This window comes from Coptis chinensis, chromosome 2, assembly GCF_015680905.1.
Source record: "Coptis chinensis isolate HL-2020 chromosome 2, ASM1568090v1, whole genome shotgun sequence".
In the NCBI taxonomy this organism is placed as follows: Eukaryota; Viridiplantae; Streptophyta; class Magnoliopsida; order Ranunculales; family Ranunculaceae; genus Coptis; species Coptis chinensis.
Genome location: NC_141457.1, coordinates 9,874,122 through 9,895,191, shown reverse-complemented (window position 1 = coordinate 9,895,191; position 21,070 = coordinate 9,874,122). Strand labels below are relative to the sequence as shown.

Here is a 21,070-nt window from a genome sequence, read left to right as displayed (position 1 = left end):
TAATTGAAGACTCTCTCCCCTTATTTTCCTCATTCTCATTCTGATATGTGTTGAATTAATGAATGTGTAAGGGTGTGTGTAATGAGTTGGTTTGTGAGAAATGAGATGCATAGAATTGCAATCATTAAGCTCACTTGAGTATGCATATGAAATGATTATGAAGTATAAAACTATTTGAAATGGTTATATCATCGATCTAATGCTACTATAGAGATGGTCTCTTGGGGCATTGTTCAAAAGCAATGTGTATAGAGTGCTGACTGGACGGGCATTCACTAGTACTAAGATAAGATAAGACGGGCGTTTAACCAGTTTGGGATAAACCAAGACCCGATACACTAAACCGAGTTTGGTTCAGTGACCAACCCAACCCAAGCCCACCAAGAATAATGGCCAGTAGCGAGTTTTGGTTCAATCTGCCGCGTATCACAATATATAGAATTGAACGAGGTTCGCTAGCGGGACCATTTCGTTTCCATGAGTGGCTAAATACGTGCGGCCAAAATCACCAAATTTCTTTCTTGGACTACAAGCTGAAATTACCACCGACCCTTAAGCCCCTCTTGATCTTTCCTCAATCGCATATTCGCAAAGTTCCAACTTAAGAGCTCTTCTCATCCGCAGGTACGAATTAGTTTCTTTTTGGTTTTGTTAGGGTTATTTACGTGTAGTCAATTTTATGCTCTGAAATTTGTTTCTATTAAATGTTAGTGAATGTGACTTCAATATTTATGTAATAATAACATGCTCAACTTTAGAGACTTGAGTTGTGGATATTTTTACATTCTCCCGTTCGTTCGCTTACGTGGGATTGTTTTAGGCTTTTAGCAGGGTCATTGTATCTGTAACCTTCAAGCGTCGAGCAAATTATTGAACATTTAGCTAAGGTAGGACAGTATTTATTTACGACATATTAGCACCGTTTTAAATGTAATTGTTGATTTAAATGTCATTATTGTTTGACACAGTAATATATTAAGAACTATGTGATGATTGAAAATTCCTTGTCTAAAATCCTATGATTACTAATGCTCCATCCAACTTGGTCATTGGAAACCTAAAGAAGTAGTATTGCCGTGGAGGCATGGCAGTTGTTGCAATGTTGTTGAGATAGATTTGGAGGTTTGTTGTGATGGTGTTGGCCCAAGTATTGGCGAACCCTTGCAATTGGTTTTTTTTATATTTTACTTTTTTTTTTTCTTTGAGGGTTGCTCATACCACGGGATGCTAGGACCATATATACTCAAAGTTTTGGTGATACTTTAAGAGCTGGCATCGGATGTGCCAGGTTGTGCACTAGTCCGACATTGCTTTTCACCGTTTAGGAAGAAAAACTAAGGAGATTATCCTAGCATTTCACTGGATTTCTTTAAGCATTACATTCAGGAGTTTAACTCTAGTAATTTCAACTGGTTGTTCCAGTATAGCTTTTTGTAGATTTTAATTAGGCGCTTGCAGATTATGGATGGAACCTCCTAGACACGGTTATTGTTAGTTGGCCCTGCTTGGTATGCTCTGCGGAGTTGCAGGCTGTATGTATAAGGAGTAGATTGTTTGGAGGTTGCAACAAATTATTTGAAGATTTGTTTTTTGGATACTGTTAACACTTCATCAATTTTGCCAAAGGCAACACATGACCCTTAAGAAAGGTATTTCTTTAAGGCTTTAAGCCAATCAAACCCAGATTTGGGACCCGCAGTCTTGGGAAGTAGATCAAGCTGGCCATAAGCATTAACCAAATCGTCAATGCAATGAATTACAATGTGTCGAGTAGTCGTGGCCCATCTTTTGATGTTCCCTTTACTATGTTCTTTTCATCATACTGATATAACCTTTTCCAGGTAGAAGTCATCCAGTCAGTTTACCAAGAATGGCAGCTCAGATAAGTGAACCTGAATCACAGCCGTCATCAACTGTCACGCCCCAAGTCCAGACATCTTGTCGTAAGAAAAAATCTGATGATGCCACTTTCCTGCAAGATATTAAAGAGCATCTGGATGAGTTTGTAAATGCTTCAATGGATGAGCATAAAACTTGTTTTAAGAAGACTATTCAGAAGGCTAGTAACTTGTTCAGATTTTTGTTTTTTTTTGGTTTTTTGATAAACATTCAGATTTTTGTTTAAGAGTCACCTGGTTAGCTTCTTTTGCCACTAATCTGATTCTTCTGCCAATAATCTGATTCTTCTGCTTTATGTATGTTGTGCACGTGTTGTTGACACCTATTTATGATGCATTTCAGATGTTTGGAATGTCAAAGGTGGTTGCTGAGAGGAATGCAGAGCAGAATGCGGCTGTTAAAGAAGTTGAAAGTCTTCTTCCGCTTAAAACAAGTGTTGCCGACTAAAACATATATCTCGCTAAGGATCTCATAGTGACACTCGATTTCATATGTAATTTTAAATTTCCATAACCTCTTGCGTCATCTGTTGTTCCTCACTGTTGCCTACTTCATATGATGGATGCTATGCACTTTTGTCTTCTTAATAGAAACTTGCAATGGAAGACACTGAACTTACTTTGGAGCATGCATGTTTAAATAGTTTTTACAGATGAGGTATGTCATTGAGCATTATATATTATTTTTAGAATTTCATTTAAATTTTCATCTTCTTTTGGAGTCCGGGACTTTCAACATAGTTTGATTGCCTGTTGTAATGCTTGATGCTTCCTGAACTTATGATACAAATGTGGAACGAGATTCATATAGGTGCCTCCTGAGCAGTTGGTAATGGCAGAGTTACACTTTGCGAATCCCCACCCCCTTTTTTTTGGGTATTTAACAATTACAAAGATGACTTGTAAATTAAAAGTCCGACTCCTCTGTCATTTCACTTTGGGAGGTAAAATATGTCATGAACTCTCAACGCTTGCAAAGTGGGACAGCGAACAGCGTCCTAATTGGTACCATAGCTATTTCAAAAACTGTACTTGCGTTCTTGAGTATATAAAAGGTTGGGGCATCCGTAACCCCTAGCTATTTAAAAAAAAAAAAAAAAAAAAAAAATTGGTACCATAGAACATACTACTATTTTCGTCTGTGTTTTCTAAGAAGTACAATTTGTTTTAGTCTCAGTCCTGCGATGTAGTGTCTCAAAACGATAGATTAATTAGTTGAAGAAACTTGGATGGAAAGAAATGAAGGGAAAAAACAACATAAAAAAGTCACTTTGGCGACCATTCCAAGTGCTGGACTTCAGAGGAGGTAATTAGCAATTCCTCCCTGCACCCCACTTTTGCAAAGATGGGTTCACCGTTCTCCCCCCTCACTAACTACTTCCAGTTAAGTCACTGTTTCTAATAGTCACCCAGCACCAGGCATGCTTAGCCCCTTTTTTTGGGCTTTATAAAATAGTCGACACAAACTTTCTTCGCCGGACATCAGTATAAAAGTTCAAAATTTGAGAGAAATGAGGGGTTTACTCTCAAGTCCATGAAAGTAGGATTACGTCACGTGTATAGTTTGCTAGAATCTTGGACAGCTGGACTCGAGTTGCCACAAATAGCGGTTATATCCATTTAACTGCTTCAACCGCCAATAACAGATTTATAACAAGAGCGAGCCATGAAAAACATTCGAAACACAACTACTTCTCACACAACCAAACAGAACCCTTCTAGAATCTTTCGTCATCATCACCTTCTTCCTCTTCTTCTTTGTTACATTATTCAACCAAAAACATTCAAACTAGCTTTCAATGGCGAAGAAGAAAGATGAACCTGATCTTTCAGAGATCAAGAAACAAGCCCAAAATGCTCTCAATGTACATCAAAGAGGAGATCACAGCAAAGCTCTTTCTCTTATTGAGAAATCTCTATCTAAATTCAAACGTTACGCGAACGCATGCGGCGATCTTTATAGAATTCAAGCAGCGATATATAAAAATCTTGCTGATATGTGTACAGTTAGGAAGAAGAAGAAAAAATGCCTCAAGAATGCTGTTGAGTCAGCAAGAATGGCTGCTTCTTCATCACATAGATCACTTGAGTTCTTTTTATGCTACGCAAATTTACTTTATGAAACTTTAGGTAGTACTCCTGATGGGATTGAAAAGATTTCTGCTGAATGCAATAGAGCATATGCGATAGATGAACCAATTGATCCAAGTGAAGGTATTATTCAAGATGAGGGTATAATGAAAATTTCATCTCCTCAAGAAAGGATTGTTAAAGTGAAGAAACAACTTTCTGATCTTTCTGATCGTGTTTGGGGACGTAGTAGTAGTACTACTTCAGAAACAGCGAATACGACGGATGATCTTGAAAATGAAGAAAAGGGAAAGAAGATCTTAGATGATCCATTGGAGGGTCAATTCAAGAAGACAACTAAGACGAAAGAAGAGCGAAGGAAGGAGAAACAAGTTACTGCAGCGGACTTGTTTGGAGTAGATAACCCATCTGGGCCAGTTTCACATTGTCCTCGAATGGAACGACTTATGCAGAAGAAGAACACACAGAACTTTTTGTCTGGGTGGCAAAAGAAGCAAAAGATAGCACCTTATTTCCGCTCTTTGAGTCAAGATCAGATGAAAAATTTGCTTGAGGTGAGTACTAAACATCTTTTGGATTATTATAGTAAACAAAAGGATAAACGGGCAAGGGATGTTATATCAGAAGCTCTGGCTTTTGTTAGGGAGAATAGTAACTGGAAATTTCGGATGTGCTGTTGCTGTAGTAAGCCATTTGCTAATGATAGATTGCATATTGAGCATCTTATGGAGAAAAATCACATTGAGGTATTGTCAACAGAACAGGGTTCTGTCCAGTGTTTAGCACTTGATAGATATTGGAAAGCGGCGATTAAGGGTAGAACTTGGATACCGATAAATACTTCTGCTGCATTGCCTATAGTTGAAGCCCAGTGGAACTCTGAATTGAGAAAAAGTAATCCCTGGGAATGGGCAACCACAGAGAAGTGGCCAGTATCTGATGATCATGAGCGAAAGGACTCCCTTGAACTCATTCAAAAGCTTCTGCAAGGTACAAATTTGGCAGCAGAACATATGGACATGGTGATTGAATACACTATGAAAAATATAGAAGATCTTCATCCTGGTCTAGGGGACAAATTTCGCCAAGTCGGCTTGGACAAAACACACTTCTGCATCTGCATGCTGGGAGCGTCTGAACTTGACACTGTCCATGAATTTTTCAAGGAGCTACAAGAATTGTATAAGAACAACAGTGCCATTCGTAAAATTCCCATGCCTATAACCATGGATCTAATTGAAGATAGAATTCTCCTTAACGGTGACTCCTTATGTCTCCTTTTTGGGAAAAATTCACTTCAAGGCGGAAGTACTTCGGGAACATACACTGAGAAGAGTTCGCATATTGATAAAAATGCTTCATCAGCAACTTATGCTCCTGAGATAGATGACAGTGTATCACCCAATAGCGATGCTTTGTTAACTTTGATCTTTGAATATCTGTCTATTGAGGAGCAGTTAATGTCATGGACATGGCGCAAAGAAAACAAGGTAAATTGTGGAAAGGAACTTCTTAGGGAGCTCCAGAACACATATAACATCTTACTGAGAACGTGTGAAGAAAAACTTGACAAGCTGAGCTACAAGGAAGCTTTAAAGGCTATCACGGGTCTCTGCCTCGAAGAAGCGGTCAAAAGGAAGTCTGCTAGCGACAATGACCATCAAAGTTATAAGACAGTCCTTAGGAGCCGGCATCAGGAGCTTGAGAAGGGAAATGATGCTTCCAGGAGAAATAAGTGCGAGTTGAAGGCAATATCAACTGTTATTGAGGAAGCAGAACTCAAAAAACATATCTCTCGGGAGCAAAGTCGGAATAGGGCCATTAACACTATTTGTGATTGGGAAAGTTCGAAAGATATGGGTTTTAAGTTGCAGAAAGATCTGGATGAAGATGCTATTGAGGTTGAAGGGGCAATTGAGAGAGTGAGAAGAAGGGCAGATTTTGAGGTGGGTGTGGTTTAGCAGTTTGTTGTTCTGTAAAAGACAAACCGTGAAACAGTTTTATTCTAATATCTCTATGCTCTTATTCTGCAGCTCATAGAAACTGGTGCGAGGATGATGTCAATTTGGGAAGATGAGAGTCGAATAACCAATAATATCACCCTAAATTCTTATAATGATTACAGGGAAATTTTGCTGCCTCTAGTAAAGTCATACCTTCAGGTATTTTCTGATTTATCTAATAGTCCCTTATTCTAATTCTTGTTTTCTATGTATGAAGTTACATTTTGTAGTTTTCTGTTGACAAAACTGATGTTACATTTTCTATGTAGGAACTTTTGAAGGAGCTTGCTGATAAAGATGCAATTGAGATATCTGAGGCTGCAGAGAAAGCAATTTTAGATCAACTTCAGAATGAGAAGCAGAAGAGTAACGATGCGGGTGGCAAACAACCGAAACCAACCAGGAAGATCTCAAAGACAAAGAATAAGAGAGGCAGAAGAAGGTCGGGGCTAAAGGTCGTAAGAGTTTTAGTTCTTGTACCTTTTCTTTTGATGGGGCTATTGTCATATTACTGATTCGTACATCACTTGGGGCTAATACATTTCATAATTCCAGACTTCTGATGCCAACGATCGATTGCCCCTCCAAGGAACTTCAGAGCAAGAGTATGTGCATCCATCACGCTCTTACACGGCACATCACGTACAAGTTTTAATACACGAACTCTTGTACTACATTGTTTTTTATATGACGTAGTTTCATGTATTTTCCTGCAGTCGTTCTTCTGTTGCTTCAGATGGTCATACAGATCTTGGGAGTGCAGAAGCATTGCCCGGCGAGGACATGGACCAACAGGGAGAACCATACCAACGGGGATTAAAAGAGGGAGCAGTAATTCCCACTCGTAAGCTTCTTGCTCCAACATTGTTTTTATAAATTTCAAGCCATTCACTTTATGCTAACTGTAAGAAACCAAAATGCTGTTTTCTTCAATTGAAATTCTACAAGAAGAGTCATATTATCTGATCAATACAGATCCTCATACGTTGAAGCAATCTTGTGCAGAGGATGTTTCCAGTGTAGATAACACAGAAGCTGGTAGCAATAGCCATATTCAGAAAGAGATAATGCGTCGATCGTTATGTGAAGCTGCTCAGTTTGTTGAGGACTTCGAGAAACAGGAAGAGCAATCACAATTGGAAATGCAAGAGGCAGCAACGGTTCCCACTCGTAAGCTTCCTGCTCCAACATTTTAGAATAAACTTTCAAGCAATTTATGTTCCTTGTCAGAATTGCCCAACAAGATTGGTGCAGAAACTTAGTAAAACTTTCTAATAAACCTTGCATGCATGTCTAAAGCTTGTAAGAGTAGTCAAATCATACAGCTATTACTGGGGTTAGGGATTTGATATGAAGCAATCTTGTGCAGAGGATGTTTCCACCTTAGATCAAGCAGAACGTGGTAGTAGAAAGCTTCTGTACAAGAACGTTACATGGTTAGGTGATCCGCTTCTTGCTCAGGTTCTTCATGACCGCTGGGTGTCTGCCATTAATGCTTACAATGATCCAACGATCGATTCACATAGTGAATCTCGTAATCCCGCAGCAGATTGGATTCCTGATTGCAATGATCAATCGCTCCTCCATGGAACTGCAGAAGAAGAGTAAGTATCTCCCTGATGCTCTTACCTGGTACATCACGCACAACTTTTAATACTTGGAAGCATTGAAGTTTTGTATTTAAGTGTTTGGTTATATATTTTCCTGCAGTCATCATACAGATCTTGAGAATATAACTGCACTGCCAGGCGAGAACTTGGACAAACAGGGAGAGCTATCACAATTGGGAGAGATACAAGCGAATCGAACTTGTAAGCTTCCTGATTCAACATTTTAAAATCAACTTTTCGCCATCCATGCTCAATGTCGGAATTTCCCAACATGATTGGTGCTGACACTTCGTAAATTTTCTAACAAATGATGCCATGCACGCATATCCTTTGACTTCTTTTAAAAAATCATAACCAACAATAAATGGCAGGTATATGGCATTTATGAACCAGTTGTTTATCTCATTGGCATTCATTTTCTCTCCCTTCTTCTTCACGCTCGATATCTAAGTGTTCTGATGTGTTAAATTATTGAAAAATCGTTCCCTGAGATGGAATAATATTCTCGATTGCAGTTATAATAGGTGATGGTCGATGTCTTTTTAGAGCTGTGGCACTTGGTTTTCGCCTAAGAAATGGAGAAGAGGCTCCTGATGAAGATTTCCAAGGAGTCCTTGCAGATGACCTGAGAATGCGGGTTAGTACCTTATGCTTCACACTCAGTTATCATATTCTCTCATAGAAAGATTAGCAATTTACTATTGACTTTTTTGCGACAATGTTTAGGTTGCGGACGAGCTAGTAAAGAGGCGCAGTGAACCTGCAGTCATGTAAGATTTTAATTCATTGAGCTCTACTAAGTCATTTTTGTAGTTGCGCCTAATCATTTCCCCTGGTTGTATTTAGGCGTATTGAAGAAGCTGAAGGAAGTTTGGAAGATTACTTGGACCATATAAGGAAACCTAGAAGTTGGGGAGGGGAACCTGAGCTTCTGATGGCAGCCCATGTTCTTCGGTAACTCTCAAAAACATTATTTGCATGGTTTTTTCCTAAAAAAAAGGGAGCTCTCAGAACTCTCTTTTGTGCTGGTCTATTTTAAGTTTATAATATATTTCTGAAGGACAAATTTGACATTGGTAATTTTTTCGTGCATGCAGGGCACCAATATCTGTCTTTCAGGATGGCATAATTGGATATAAGAAACTAACAGACTACGGGGAAGAGTACAAAGAGGAAGGGAAGGCACTTATTATGTTGTATTTTCATCGGAAGAATAACCACTACGACTTACTGCAGACTCCGAATTAAACAGAAGTCGTTAGAAGATTTAGAGAGTCTTGATGCCTTGCGCCTGTTATCGTAGGATCAAAGTGTTTGATATTAAAGAAAGGAGTACTCTTAAAGAAAGATGATCTTATTGTTGTATTGGCCTATATGAAATGGCAGATTCCCTATTTGTGGGTGCGTACTATGTACCAATTCTAGTATACATTCAATCATAAAGAAAAAAAATTCTGGGAAACCTTTGGTACTTTTTTTACTGACCATTGGGTTGCTCCCATTACAGCTTGCAATGATCTAACCATATATTAGTCTGGAATACCCTTTAAGCTGTCTTCGCAAACTGTACCTAAATGAGGAGTAAAGGCGTAGAGCACACTTGAGAGTTGAGACTATCTCATCAGATGGATCTTCGAGGTGCTATGCTATGTGTAATAATATGTAAATGCTAGCTAGTCTTGACGCTGGAATGTTAATGTAAGACATGGGTTATGTGCTAGGATCAAAACTCAAGTCTCCAAGTAAAGCAAAACTCTACTTGTTGAGATTGAGATAAGTATCACTTTAGATATGTATGTATCACTCTCTCTCTATAAAAGGGGAAAGTAAAACCAACGTAGGACTACTCCAAAAACTCTCATACTCACTTTTCTTCCAAAACACTAAGCTTACATAGGGTTTTATTGTGTGAAAACCAAACCTCCTTTCTAGTAATCGTGGCAACGATTGACAATTTCGCTTCCACTTTTGATCTCGCTGTGTTCTATTTGGACAAAAGGTATGTGATTATTGTGGTCTTGGTGGATGAAACAGTGGATAAATCTTGGCTTTCTTATTATTATGTTTTTTCTGTACGTCTTTTTGGATTACAAAATCAATATCAAATAACCAGAGTTTTTTGCACATGGTACCTCAACAAGGCGGGTACATGGTTGACACAGAATGTTAATAACTGACAGAGTACTCATAGTATGCAAACTGCAAGGAAATAACTAATCAACCCTCATAGACATAGCTACTGTATTAAACACAATAAATGAAGTGTGAAACACTCTCATTAAACTAAATTGTGGTTATTTTATCACGTTTGTTACACTCTTGAGTTACTAATGACGATTTATACTAGTTGATATTAGTAGTTGAACCAAGTCAACTAACACCATCAGTTTGGAGTGTTGTATACAAACAAATAGGCCTGCGAATAGGTGAACCCAAAATGATTAAAAGTAGGGGGAGCAGATTCAGTTGTACGAAAACAATGGTATTTAATTTTGAGAAGGTGAGAGAGTCACTGCTCGATGGAGAAGTGTATAATAGATAAATGTGACCGATATTTAGAAACCGGCTCGAATCCGAGTCCTTATAGACGTTGTTCACTATCTCTTTTTAATAAGTTCAGGAGACTTTTTAATTAATAAGAATGCTGGGAAAGAAGAAGAAGAAGAGACAAGGATGATGCAGATATTCGTGACAAGCCTAACACGGGAAACCACTAGTCTTGAAGTTGAAAGCAGTGACACCATTTATAAAATCAAGGCTAAGATTGAAGCCGAGAGAGGTATTCCTCCCCCTTTTCAAAAACTGATTTTTGTAGATAAACAATTGGAAGGTGGGCGTAAAGTATTGGAAGATGATCGTACGCTTGCAGAGTACAACATTCGAAACGAGTCGACCGTTCACATGTTTTTGAATCTCGGAAGTGGCCGAAACCTACTGAAAACGAAACCATTGAACAGAAGAAAAAGGGTTGTGAGGAGAACGCCAGAGAAAAAAAGTTTGAATATTACTTATTATTGTTATAAATGTTTTAACTTTTGGTTCTTTGGAACTCAAGTGTCGTGTTGTTCAAGTCTCACATTGTTTCTTTTATTTTATTTTTTGTTGCTTTATGTGAAATCGTTACATATAATATGAAGAGAAAAACTGAAAAGAGAAGTAACAGATTAACAACAATCCAGCAGCAGCACGCCCATAACTGGGACAGTAAAATAAGCCTGCATCATGATCCGTTGTTGTAAAGTTTCAAGCGTAGCACCAGCTTCAACAAGATCTTTCACCACTGCATCACATGCACGCATACTTCAGCCTTAACCACTTCAACTTCAAAAGCCTCACTATGTAAAACCAATTTTTTTTCTTCTTACCGCCTAAACGTATTGCGTTTACTTGTACTTTTTTATTCCAGCTCTTTGGAAAAATGACCTCTTTCGTGACTTGGTGATGGGTTTTCATGGTTGTTAAGAGTGTTTTCTTCTTCTACAGCCATGGGATGTGGAGAGACAGAGGGACGCAATGAATGAGCTTTGATTGCTCTATAGAAGTATATATATATATATATCCCAAGATTATAAATGAATGTGGTGGAATCGTGGAAGTACAAAAGAGGTAAAAAGCATCTTTGCGTGGAGCCTAATTGTTGGCTTACAACTTGGAACAGACACTATTTTTTTGGTAAAGGATAGTGATGGGGTTCAATGTTATGGGCATGGTTTGGGTTTGTTTATATACTAGAAATTGCCCGTGACGAGATGCCTTACTGATTTTAATCTTTTGGTTCTCTCACTTATATTGCATAAGTAACTCATAGTTGCTTATCCATAATCCAAACTGATGAAATGAAGGTCAATATCCTTGTTCCAAAACCTAAGATATGCAAATGGTATATTGGATTTTGGCGGTTTCACTTCCTATAATTAGCATAATGCATAATTGACTCTAACCGGTACTTCTATATGGGACATTAATCCTCGCCAACTATTTGTTGTTAAACTTGTACTCCAACTATACGCTATTATTGTTCCTTTAGCACTCAAAATTGATAATATTCTGCTGGAGTTAAACTATTAAAACCGGAATGCTTCTCAAGATGTTTGTACGAAAAAAAACTTGTCTCTGTTCATTTGAGATAAGTAGTCTCGAGTCTGGCTATGCAATAACCGGTTACGCAACTATAATTGGCGCCAATTATTATGCAAAACCGACGATCACGTTCTACAAAAGTTATGACGAATACTCGACGAGCCTAAGTTCTTGATGCACTTACTGACGATCATCGTGAATGTGCGGTTCCAGGTCAACCTGGCGGTATTGAACTACTCCCTCCTATTCATTTTCAATATCCGATTGCATACGACCCGGCTACCGTTCCACCGATGCGCCAAATTATTCAGCACGGAGTTATTGCCTCTGACGATTCTTCGTCATCTGTTGCGGATAATTTCCGTCATATGTCTCGAGGCATTCTTGTATTGAAAATATTACACTGACCTTGTTTCATGCTGTCAGACATCTTAAGCTTATTTCAAAGAAGGAATAGTCAAAGTTTATACTTGTCGAATATCCGCTGCGCAAGTTTTTTCGTAACGTCTACGGATCGAGTCGCAGAATGGAAAAGTTACCTTAAGCGCATAAAGATTGTCTCGACACTCATACAATTAAACAGGGACAAACTTTGGTTTCGCTTAATGACTGATTTTCTTATTGATGATATTCCTATGTCGAAAGCATTACTCGATGAGGAAAACGCGTCGATCTCTAATTGTCATTACCTCCCGGGCGATGACTTGAAATACTTATCGATATATCGCCTACTTGCTAGATTTACACCGATAGTTCGCATAATAAGTCTGCCTCCGGTCTTGTTTGTGTCATCTTGAAGTGAATGAAGACATAATTAAGAGGTCTCTACATTGGGGATTTGACGCGTCAAATAATATGGCCGAAGTCCAAACCGCTATCATTTGTGGTATACGACAACTCTTTCCGGGGCTTACTAAGTTACGATTAATTATTCTAAGATTGTCGTTAGCCAATTTGAATGATAATATGCGGCTCGCAATGATAGAATGGACGTTTATTTAGACTTCGTTCAACGAATTGCATGAAATTTTACATCTATCATTACTGTACAGTATCCGCGTTATGATGTAAGGCATCCTGATTTTATCACATACTTATCCGTGGAAAATCAAGTCGTCATTGTTATGACAACACTGGATTAACCACTTATGCTGTAAGATGATTCCAACGAGCTTGGCACTGATAATGTCTCGGTATCTACCGACGATGATCATCAACCGACGCGATGCTCGAGGGAATTCGATGACTAAAAACTCTATCAACTGCAAAGACAAGTCTCAATCCTATCCTTCGTTGTTTGGGCAGAACGAATAATTTACTAGGCCTCGAAGGAATTCATTCAGGACTATGTGAACACCACTCCCGGGGGCGAAGTCTCGCTCACATAGCAATGACCCAATGGTATTGGTGGCCATACATGCCAAAGGATGTTAAGCGTTTGTCCGAGAAGTATGTGCCTTATCAAACACATGATATATTATATGGGTCAACTTCCCGCGACGAAGCGTCATCTAATCCATAAACCTTGGTCATTTGCGAAAGGGGGCCTTGACATTGTTGGTTTATTTCCGACAGCCCCTAACAGTGTTCGTTTCTGGCTCGTCGCAACAAATTATTTTACTAAATGAGCGGACAAAATTAACAAGTTGAATGAAAAACCTGAGTTCTAATGTTATAATTTTGTTTCCATCGCAACGTTACTATCGCTCCGACAAAATCTGACGAAATTACCACGTTTAATTTCGTCAGTCTAAGTTGAACGCTTTTTTCGCTCGCTTAGTCGTTACTATCGCTACAACAAAATCTGGCGAAATTACCACGTTTAATTTCGTCAGTCTAAGTTGAACGCTTTTGCGCTCGCTAAGTCGTTACTATCGCTCCGACAAAATCTGGCGAAATTACGACGTTTAATTTCGTCAGTCTAAGTTGAACGCATTTACGCTCGCTTAGTCGTTACTATCGCTACGATAAAATCTGACGAAATTACCACGTTTAATTTCGTCAGTCTAAGTTGAACGCTTTTACATTTCGCTTAGTCGCTATTATTATCACTTTCGACAAAATCGACGAAATTACCACGTTTAATTTCGTCAGTCTAAGTTGAACGCTTTTACGCTCGCTTAGTCGTTACTATCGCTACGACAAAATCTGACGAAATTACCACGTTTAATTTCGTCACTCTAAGTTGAATGCTTTTACACTCGCTTAGTCTAATTTTGCCGAGTTAAGTTAGCATTGGGGGCGTTTTTCTCTACATGGGGGCGTCTCGTTCTATTTCATTTCAACTACATAAATCAACAACATTGTCAGTTTTCCACAGATATGTTATCTGTCACAACAACAACATTCAATAGCAAACCCATTTTTATTTTTATTTTTCATCAAAAGAAGTTTTAGCTCTATGATATTATATTAACACAATTACCTAATCAATTGTCTATGTCAATTGTCTTACGGTTGTTCGATTAAATCTTCATTTTCTTTTTCAAAATCTGCATTCGCTTCGCTTAGCGCTTTCGGTTAACTATTTTCCGCAGTCATTCTTTTTTCTAAGGCATTGTGCCGCTCTTTCTCAACGAAACTTCTGTCAGCTTCTTTAATTCTTCTACGACATTTATTGACGTTTTTTCTCTGCTAAACTTTTCTCCGTCAACTCTTTATGAATATAATTTGCTCGTAATACTGCCGTTTCTCCGTGCGGCGAGAATTCACATTACGTCAACTATCTTCGCGAAAACTTTATCCAGCTTCTGCCGTTTCTCCGTGCGGCGAGAATTCACATTATGTCAACTGTCTTTGCGAAAACTTTATCCAGCTTCATTATTTTTTCTAAGGCATTAAGTCGAACTTTCTGAGCGTAACTTTCCGAGTTAATCTTTCCGTCAGCTTCATTATTTTTTCTAAGGCATTGTGCCAATCTTTCTACGATAAATTTTCCTAGTGATAATTTTAGTCAGCTTTGTTATTTTTTCTAAGGCATTGTGTTGATTTTTCTCCGAAAATTTTTCCGAGTTAATCTTTCCGCCAGCTTCATTATTTTTTCTAAAGCATTAAGCCGAACTTTCTGAGCGAAACTTTCCGAGGCTCGCATTAACCGTCGTTTTCTCTCAGGCGGCAAAAATTAGTGATTACGTTAACTTTCTAAGCGAACACTTTATTCAGCTTCTTTATTATTATTTTTTCTCTACGGCATTGTGATCTTTCCGTTCGAAATTTTTCGTCAATATCTTTTGCTCGTAATTCCGCCGTTTCAACCTGCGAAGAAAATACAAATCTTTTCATTAGTCTTTCAGACTTAACCAAAATTTGAAGCTAAATGGAAAAAAATACTGACATACATGTTTCATGTTGTCGAATTTTTTTGCCACCGCTTTGTCATATTCTCCGAACTTTTCTCCGCCTTCTTCGGCAGCAAAAAATAACTCAATAATTGCGCAATTTCTTTGTTTAACGGAATTGCACTCCCGCAACTTAATTGTGAGTAAGCCGTTACTACTTCATCTTCTTCGACTTTCGTTTCAAATGCATACACTTCGTCCATCTCAAATCTCTCGAGTGCTAATATTTTCCGTAGTTCTTTAAGTGACCATCGCCGTGGCATCGTGTGTTCATTGTATTTGTCACCTTCTTTCCACCTCACCAAATCTACGATCGTCATCAAGTTTTCTTCTTCTCGATTATGTTTCGCCCGTATAATACGGTCGTTTCTACCTGTGGCAAAAAACAACAACAACAACAACAACGGGTCAGATAGCTCAAAAATCGAGTCCACCAGGCCAAATCAATGCAGCACAGGTACAGTGCCCCTCCTTTGTTGGCGCTGCACCTTATCATGTTTGTTAAACATTGGGTTTGAATACTGGCGCCTTCTTCTTTCACAACAACAGAGTTGTGTTTTTGCATATGACGAGTTTCCTCTTCATGATTCTTTCTGTTCCGATTAGATGCGGGTGGAGGTGCTTTTATTGGAATCTTAGAGGTATTTCAAATGAGAAAACCATAAATAGGCTGTCTAAGCTAATAAAAGATCATGATCCCGAAACTAGAAAACCCACTATTACTCGCACGCGCACTACTACTGCCCCTGTCTTACCTCCTCCTCTGGTCTAAGAACAAGAGAGCTAACACGTACTACCAATAAGATAATTCTACTTTCGCTAGGGCGCCGTTCTCCTCTACCAGCTGCAGACTCTGTCTTAGTGCTTCCCTTCAGCTAAGGAAGAAGAAACACCTGCTAAAAAAGATTGATTATCCCTACAGGGCGCCGTCCTTGGCAGCGCAGCAGACAGTTCCTTTAGTGCATTAGACCTGGTTAAGGGAAAGGAAAAACACGATACCACCGTTCATAACGCACCCAAAGCTTAATCGGCGTCATCGTCGATGATCGCCTTCCGCAGCGTTTCTTCCTCAGCCGCCATTATTTTTGCGTGTCCAGCGTTTCCTCCACATGCAACATTCTAAACAAACCTAAGTAAATCTATATCTAAACCAAGATTGATGTCGAGGAAACGTACCTGTAAGGCAATGCGAAGAAGTGCAGCTGTAACTTTTGTCAGGCTGTTAGGCTGTTGTTTCGCGCACAAAGTGCAGCTGCGTGTTTTCGCGTACTTGACTATTGGGAGCCTTGATCCAGTACTGGTTGATGAGCGTCCATGGTTTTTTCATAGATTGGAATATGCGGCACAACACTTATATAAGGTTCGAGCAGTTTTTCAGTATCGGTGGGATTCTTTTCTGTTCCAAACTTCATCCGTCATCTCAATTCTTATCTACTCCATATTCTTATCTCATCCGAACACTTTGAGTCCAGTTAGTATTTAACTTCCTTTGATTACTATTATTACTAAACTGCCCCTACGTTTAATTTTCGACGGTATAATCCAAGTATCGATATTCCATTGGCACGCATCGTCAAATTCAAATTTCGTATTATTACGTGACGCGTTCGGTATAGTTTTCAGCAATCGATTTTTTTTTTGTGCATATTTTATTTTTTTCTGTGCATTTTGGTAATCGTACCTCAACTGATTAAAGAGATGCAACGAAGAGAAGTTAGAAAACTATTGCTATTCGCCTATTGTTTCAAAATTACTTGTTAGTCGCAATGTGGCTGAGTTACTGTCTAATTATTTATGATTAAAGAACCACTATAATCAATTGATAACAAAGAGGGTACCTGTTTTCTCCATTGTTTGAAGATGGTTGCTGAAGAAGAGTTGAACTTGAAATGCTTTTGTGGGAGTGCATCTCTTTTGTGTATGCGTGAAAAGAAAAATAGGGGTGAAGTGACGAAGGAACTTGGGAAGTTTTTGCAGTTTCAGAAGAAGTTGGAGTAAAACTCTTAGTTTCCTTATTGACCTGCAGTAAGTGTTTGATTCAATATAGATTTTTTTTTGGACCCCGACAATAAGTGTTTGATTCAATATATATATAATTTCTTTTTTGAGAATACTAATCTCGAGGGGCACTTGGGAGAAGAAGCTGGAGTCAAATTCTTAGCTTCCTTATTGACTTCGACTTTGATTCAATATAGAATTTCTTTTTTGAGAATACTAATCTCGAGGGGCATGAGATTAAATCTCAGCCGCCACATAGCTTTTTCCAAAACCAGTCCTATTATGTTATATTGACTAGAAATTGCCCGTGACTTTGTCACGAAGCTTTTAAAAATAATTGTTTTCCTAATTGTTTCTTGTTTGTACATTTAATCTTTGCACTTAATTGTTATGGTATATGAGATTATAGATGAGGAACATTTTTTTTTTGGATAAGTATACATCTTTATTTTACTTTACCCAAACATTGATGCTCAACTAACCACGGTCAATAGAATTAGGCAAAGAGTTAATTTCCAACTTTTTTTTTTCTATACCAAGCCACCTGCAAGCAATTAAAGGCCATATAGAGGCCACCAATAGGATGTGACAAACCATTCAACAACTACAACAGACCATCAGGAGGCCACTCCATGGACGCTGATGATTTCAACATAGCAATTGAATATTGTGAACAACAAACTAAATTACAAATCAAAAATTATAAAACAGTTTTCTATGTATGCTGAATCTAAGTTTGCCATCACCTACATCCTACATGGACTAGCAACACTGTCTTTTCGTCAGTGTATTGAGAAATCATCTGCAAGTGAGAAATTGTCTTATGTTCAATAGAATTATAGAACTTCTATGTGAATGTCCCAATAAACTTTGCGAAATCAATTGTAAAAACCAACAGGCCGTGTCTGTCCATTCACCAGCCATAACAGGCCACTACTTGGACTACACATTGATTTCACCTCAAATCTTAATGCACCACATCGAAATACTGATAAAGCTTTCTCATGTGATACCGTACATAAAGTTAAATTTCCACCACACTAATATCTTTATACAAAAAAAATAAGGGAAAAAAAACTTGCAACATATTTTGCAGAATCACCAAGAAAATGAATTATTTAAGTTGCAAAATTATGAAGTAAAGTAACCAAAAGACCACAAATTCCGCAAATAAGGATGACATATATAGGTTTATTCCAACAAAACTTTTGGATACACGATATTTGTAGTGCAATTAGAAGCATCGGGTGGAAGGATGACACTAATTCTTTTTGATGATGTGCATCTTGAGAGGGCCACATACAATTGTCCATGACTGAAAACAGGTGTCCGTAGATCTATCCCAACGTATTTGACTGATTGTCCTTGTGATTTATTTATCCTCATTCCATACGCGAGTCTTACAGGGAATTGACGCCGTGTCATTGGAACTGCCATGTTATTAGATGAAGGCGTCAAAGAAATTCTCGGGAGAAGTACCGGCTCACCTGCTTTGTCTCCAATTAAAATCCTAGCTTGAATCACTTTAGGAGCACATTGAAGAACTATTATTCGTGTTCCAATGCAAAGTCCATTTCTTGGTGCTATATTTTTTAGCAGCATAATCGGGCTCCCACGTTTTAGCTTTAGTTAGAAAGGAGGTAAACTTGAGGGATCAAGTGAATTCAAAAACTCACTTGGATAATCACCTCCATTCACGGGAGAGTTGCCATCTTTTTCAACTGATTTATCTGGTGCTAAATATTCAATAATATCTCTAGGAAACAATTTTAAGGCAGTGTCATTAATTTCCTTGATATCGTCATTACGTGCAGCTAGAATAGTACACTCTCTTAGAAAATCAGCAGAAGTTGTGCCCTCCACGTTCAAATTTGGGTACACAGAGTAAATGAGTTCTTCGAGATTTTTGCAATGTCGTATCCCAGATGGAAGCTCTACCGTATCTTTCGGATTCGTTCCAATCTAAACAAATCAGTTAAACTTAGACGATGAGCTACTATATATGTTAGATTGATTTGCAAAAATATAGTTAAAAATAAATGGTTAAAGTAGATATTTTACCTCTTTCAAATAGTTTGCAAAGTCGATGTTATCTGGCTCTGTCATATCAAGCCGCATGTTTTGAACCAGATGCAAGACTTCCATATGTCTCCAGAGCGAAGATCGTCTCAATGATGCAGCAACAAATTCTTCACAGACACCTTTCGGTATAACAGACAAAGTTTGCCTAAAATCCCCTCCAAGAATCACAGTGATTCCACCAAATGGCTGCTTATTGCAACATATATTCTAGAGCGATCGATCAAAAACTTCTACACAGTGTCTATTTTACATGGGGATTTCATCCCAAATAATAAGTTTCGTCTCTTTGAAAAGTCTGGCTTGCAATGATTCTTTACCAAATCCACATACTGTGTCATCTAACACATCTAGTGGTAACTTAAATGTTGAGTGGGCAGTTAGGCCTCCGGACAATAATAAAGACACAATTCCAGAAGAAGCTACTATAATCACGATATTACCGATACTACGACATGATGCTACAATTGTTTTGTATAGAAATGTTTTTCCAGTACCCGCAGCTCCATTTAAGAAAAATAATTTTCCTTTAGCATTGTGCACAGAATCCGTCACTGCATTGAAATCTTGGCGTTGCTCTCATTGAGACGACTGATATTATCATTTGCCACCTGTTGTAGTCCCTCATACTGAAGTTGTTGTTGCTCCAAAATAAGTCTATTGCCAACTACCTTATTCCAATTTTCTCTTGGTAGTGCCTGTCTGGGAAATCGGAAAACTTCTTACCACTTTCAAAAAGGATTTGGTCCAATAAATATAAGTTGTAGTATTTTACTTGGTCGTCAGATGGATTTGAAATGAGAAACAATGTTTTCATCTTGGGTGCAAGATCATCACTTATTTGTAATGCAAATCTATCCCACAATAGTTCTGGACGTGTTAGGGTGCACTCTAGAAGGATAACACTGAAAAGTCTTCGTAGTTGATACCCAGTTTACATCACAGCTGCCTCCTCTAAACACTGTTTCCACTCCTCATCATCTTCTAACAGTCCCCGTGCTATACATGCGGCTCTAAATGTACTATATGGAACACCATCTACAAATTTCAATGATTCAAATGACTGCGGGCCCTTTACAACAGTTAACAACAAGCGAAGATAGAAACGTTCACCGGCATTTGGACTTGCAAAATACATCCGACCAATATCATAACAACTTTTGCTTCTGGGTGTCCAAATTTTCTCAGACTTGTCGTAAACAAAATGTTGAGGGAATTCTTGATAAGTGTACTTTATGGCATGTGGATATTTAGCACAACATTCAAAGAATGCATTTAGAGTTGATTTCTGACGCTTAGCTCGAGCAATAATTTCTTCCATCAGTTCTGTTGCTTTATAAATAACCCGATGCATTCCAGGCAAGTGGACTGCCAAGCGAACAACATTTGGTACCTCCTCGTACATTTTAAACTCTAATAGACGCCACACAGCTTCTAGTGGTTCGATATACCTCCCGTCGATGTACTGTTGGATCTCGTCATTCGCTCCAGTTAACACCATAGTTGTTTTGTCAAATCCCTTGTAAATATACTTAGTGATATATTTGACCGGCTAAATTGATGCACATACTTCAACGTTAATGTGGCAGTCGAACATTTCAGATAGATACGGATTGTACGGAGCGACATTTCAGTTGTCAACGGTATGCTCACCTCTTATCTTGCTTTTGACCTTGTACACTTTTCCTGTGTTACGACGCATATATGCGTCGTAACACTTTTCCTGTGTTACGACGCATATAAAGACCTTGTACACCTCGATCCATTGTTGTCGTTTGAACAAATTCTCGTGGATAATGGAACCTGCACTTGCCATCTTGCATACACGATGTTTCTGAGTTTTCAGCACCACACGAACCATGAATCATGCACTTCATAACGGTCTGAAAGAGTGCAGGTTGAGTGTCTGGGTCTGGAATCTCAGCAAAAACTATTCGATCCACTTGTTCAGTGGTGCGAATCTTATTCTCATA

The 21,070-nt window shown here is 38.4% G+C and overlaps 2 protein-coding genes and 1 long non-coding RNA gene across 5 annotated transcripts; all 3 read left to right on the top strand.

Moving 5' to 3' along the window:
- The first annotated feature begins 418 nt into the window (after window positions 1-418).
- LOC147514790 (uncharacterized) lies at window positions 419-2,524 on the top strand. Of its 2 annotated transcripts, XM_086585178.1 has the most exons (4): window positions 466-624; window positions 821-887; window positions 1,842-2,059; window positions 2,242-2,524. In XM_086585178.1, the coding sequence occupies exons 3-4, from the start codon at window positions 1,871-1,873 to the stop codon at window positions 2,344-2,346; spliced, it is 294 nt and encodes a 97-aa protein (XP_086441304.1). In that variant the 5' UTR covers window positions 466-624; window positions 821-887; window positions 1,842-1,870; the 3' UTR covers window positions 2,347-2,524. The 2 variants fall into 2 exon arrangements, with proteins under 2 accessions (XP_086441299.1, XP_086441304.1); XM_086585173.1 differs by lacking the exon at window positions 821-887 and having other exon boundaries at window positions 419-624.
- A 1,035-nt stretch (window positions 2,525-3,559) lies between these two features.
- On the top strand, window positions 3,560-9,075 carry LOC147514789 (uncharacterized). 2 transcript variants are annotated; one of them, XM_086585168.1, is made up of 12 exons: window positions 3,560-5,935; window positions 6,023-6,151; window positions 6,262-6,447; window positions 6,548-6,597; window positions 6,709-6,836; window positions 6,998-7,162; window positions 7,362-7,596; window positions 7,703-7,803; window positions 8,118-8,239; window positions 8,329-8,372; window positions 8,449-8,556; window positions 8,700-9,075. In XM_086585168.1, the coding sequence occupies exons 1-12, from the start codon at window positions 3,698-3,700 to the stop codon at window positions 8,848-8,850; spliced, it is 3,657 nt and encodes a 1,218-aa protein (XP_086441294.1). In that variant the 5' UTR covers window positions 3,560-3,697; the 3' UTR covers window positions 8,851-9,075. The 2 variants fall into 2 exon arrangements, with proteins under 2 accessions (XP_086441294.1, XP_086441291.1); XM_086585165.1 differs by having other exon boundaries at window positions 6,968-7,162.
- A 299-nt stretch (window positions 9,076-9,374) lies between these two features.
- LOC147514788 (uncharacterized) lies at window positions 9,375-10,728 on the top strand. Its single transcript, XR_015213290.1, has 2 exons — window positions 9,375-9,601; window positions 10,223-10,728. It is a non-coding gene; the product is annotated as an uncharacterized LOC147514788 (long non-coding RNA).
- The last annotated feature ends 10,342 nt before the right edge of the window (window positions 10,729-21,070 follow it).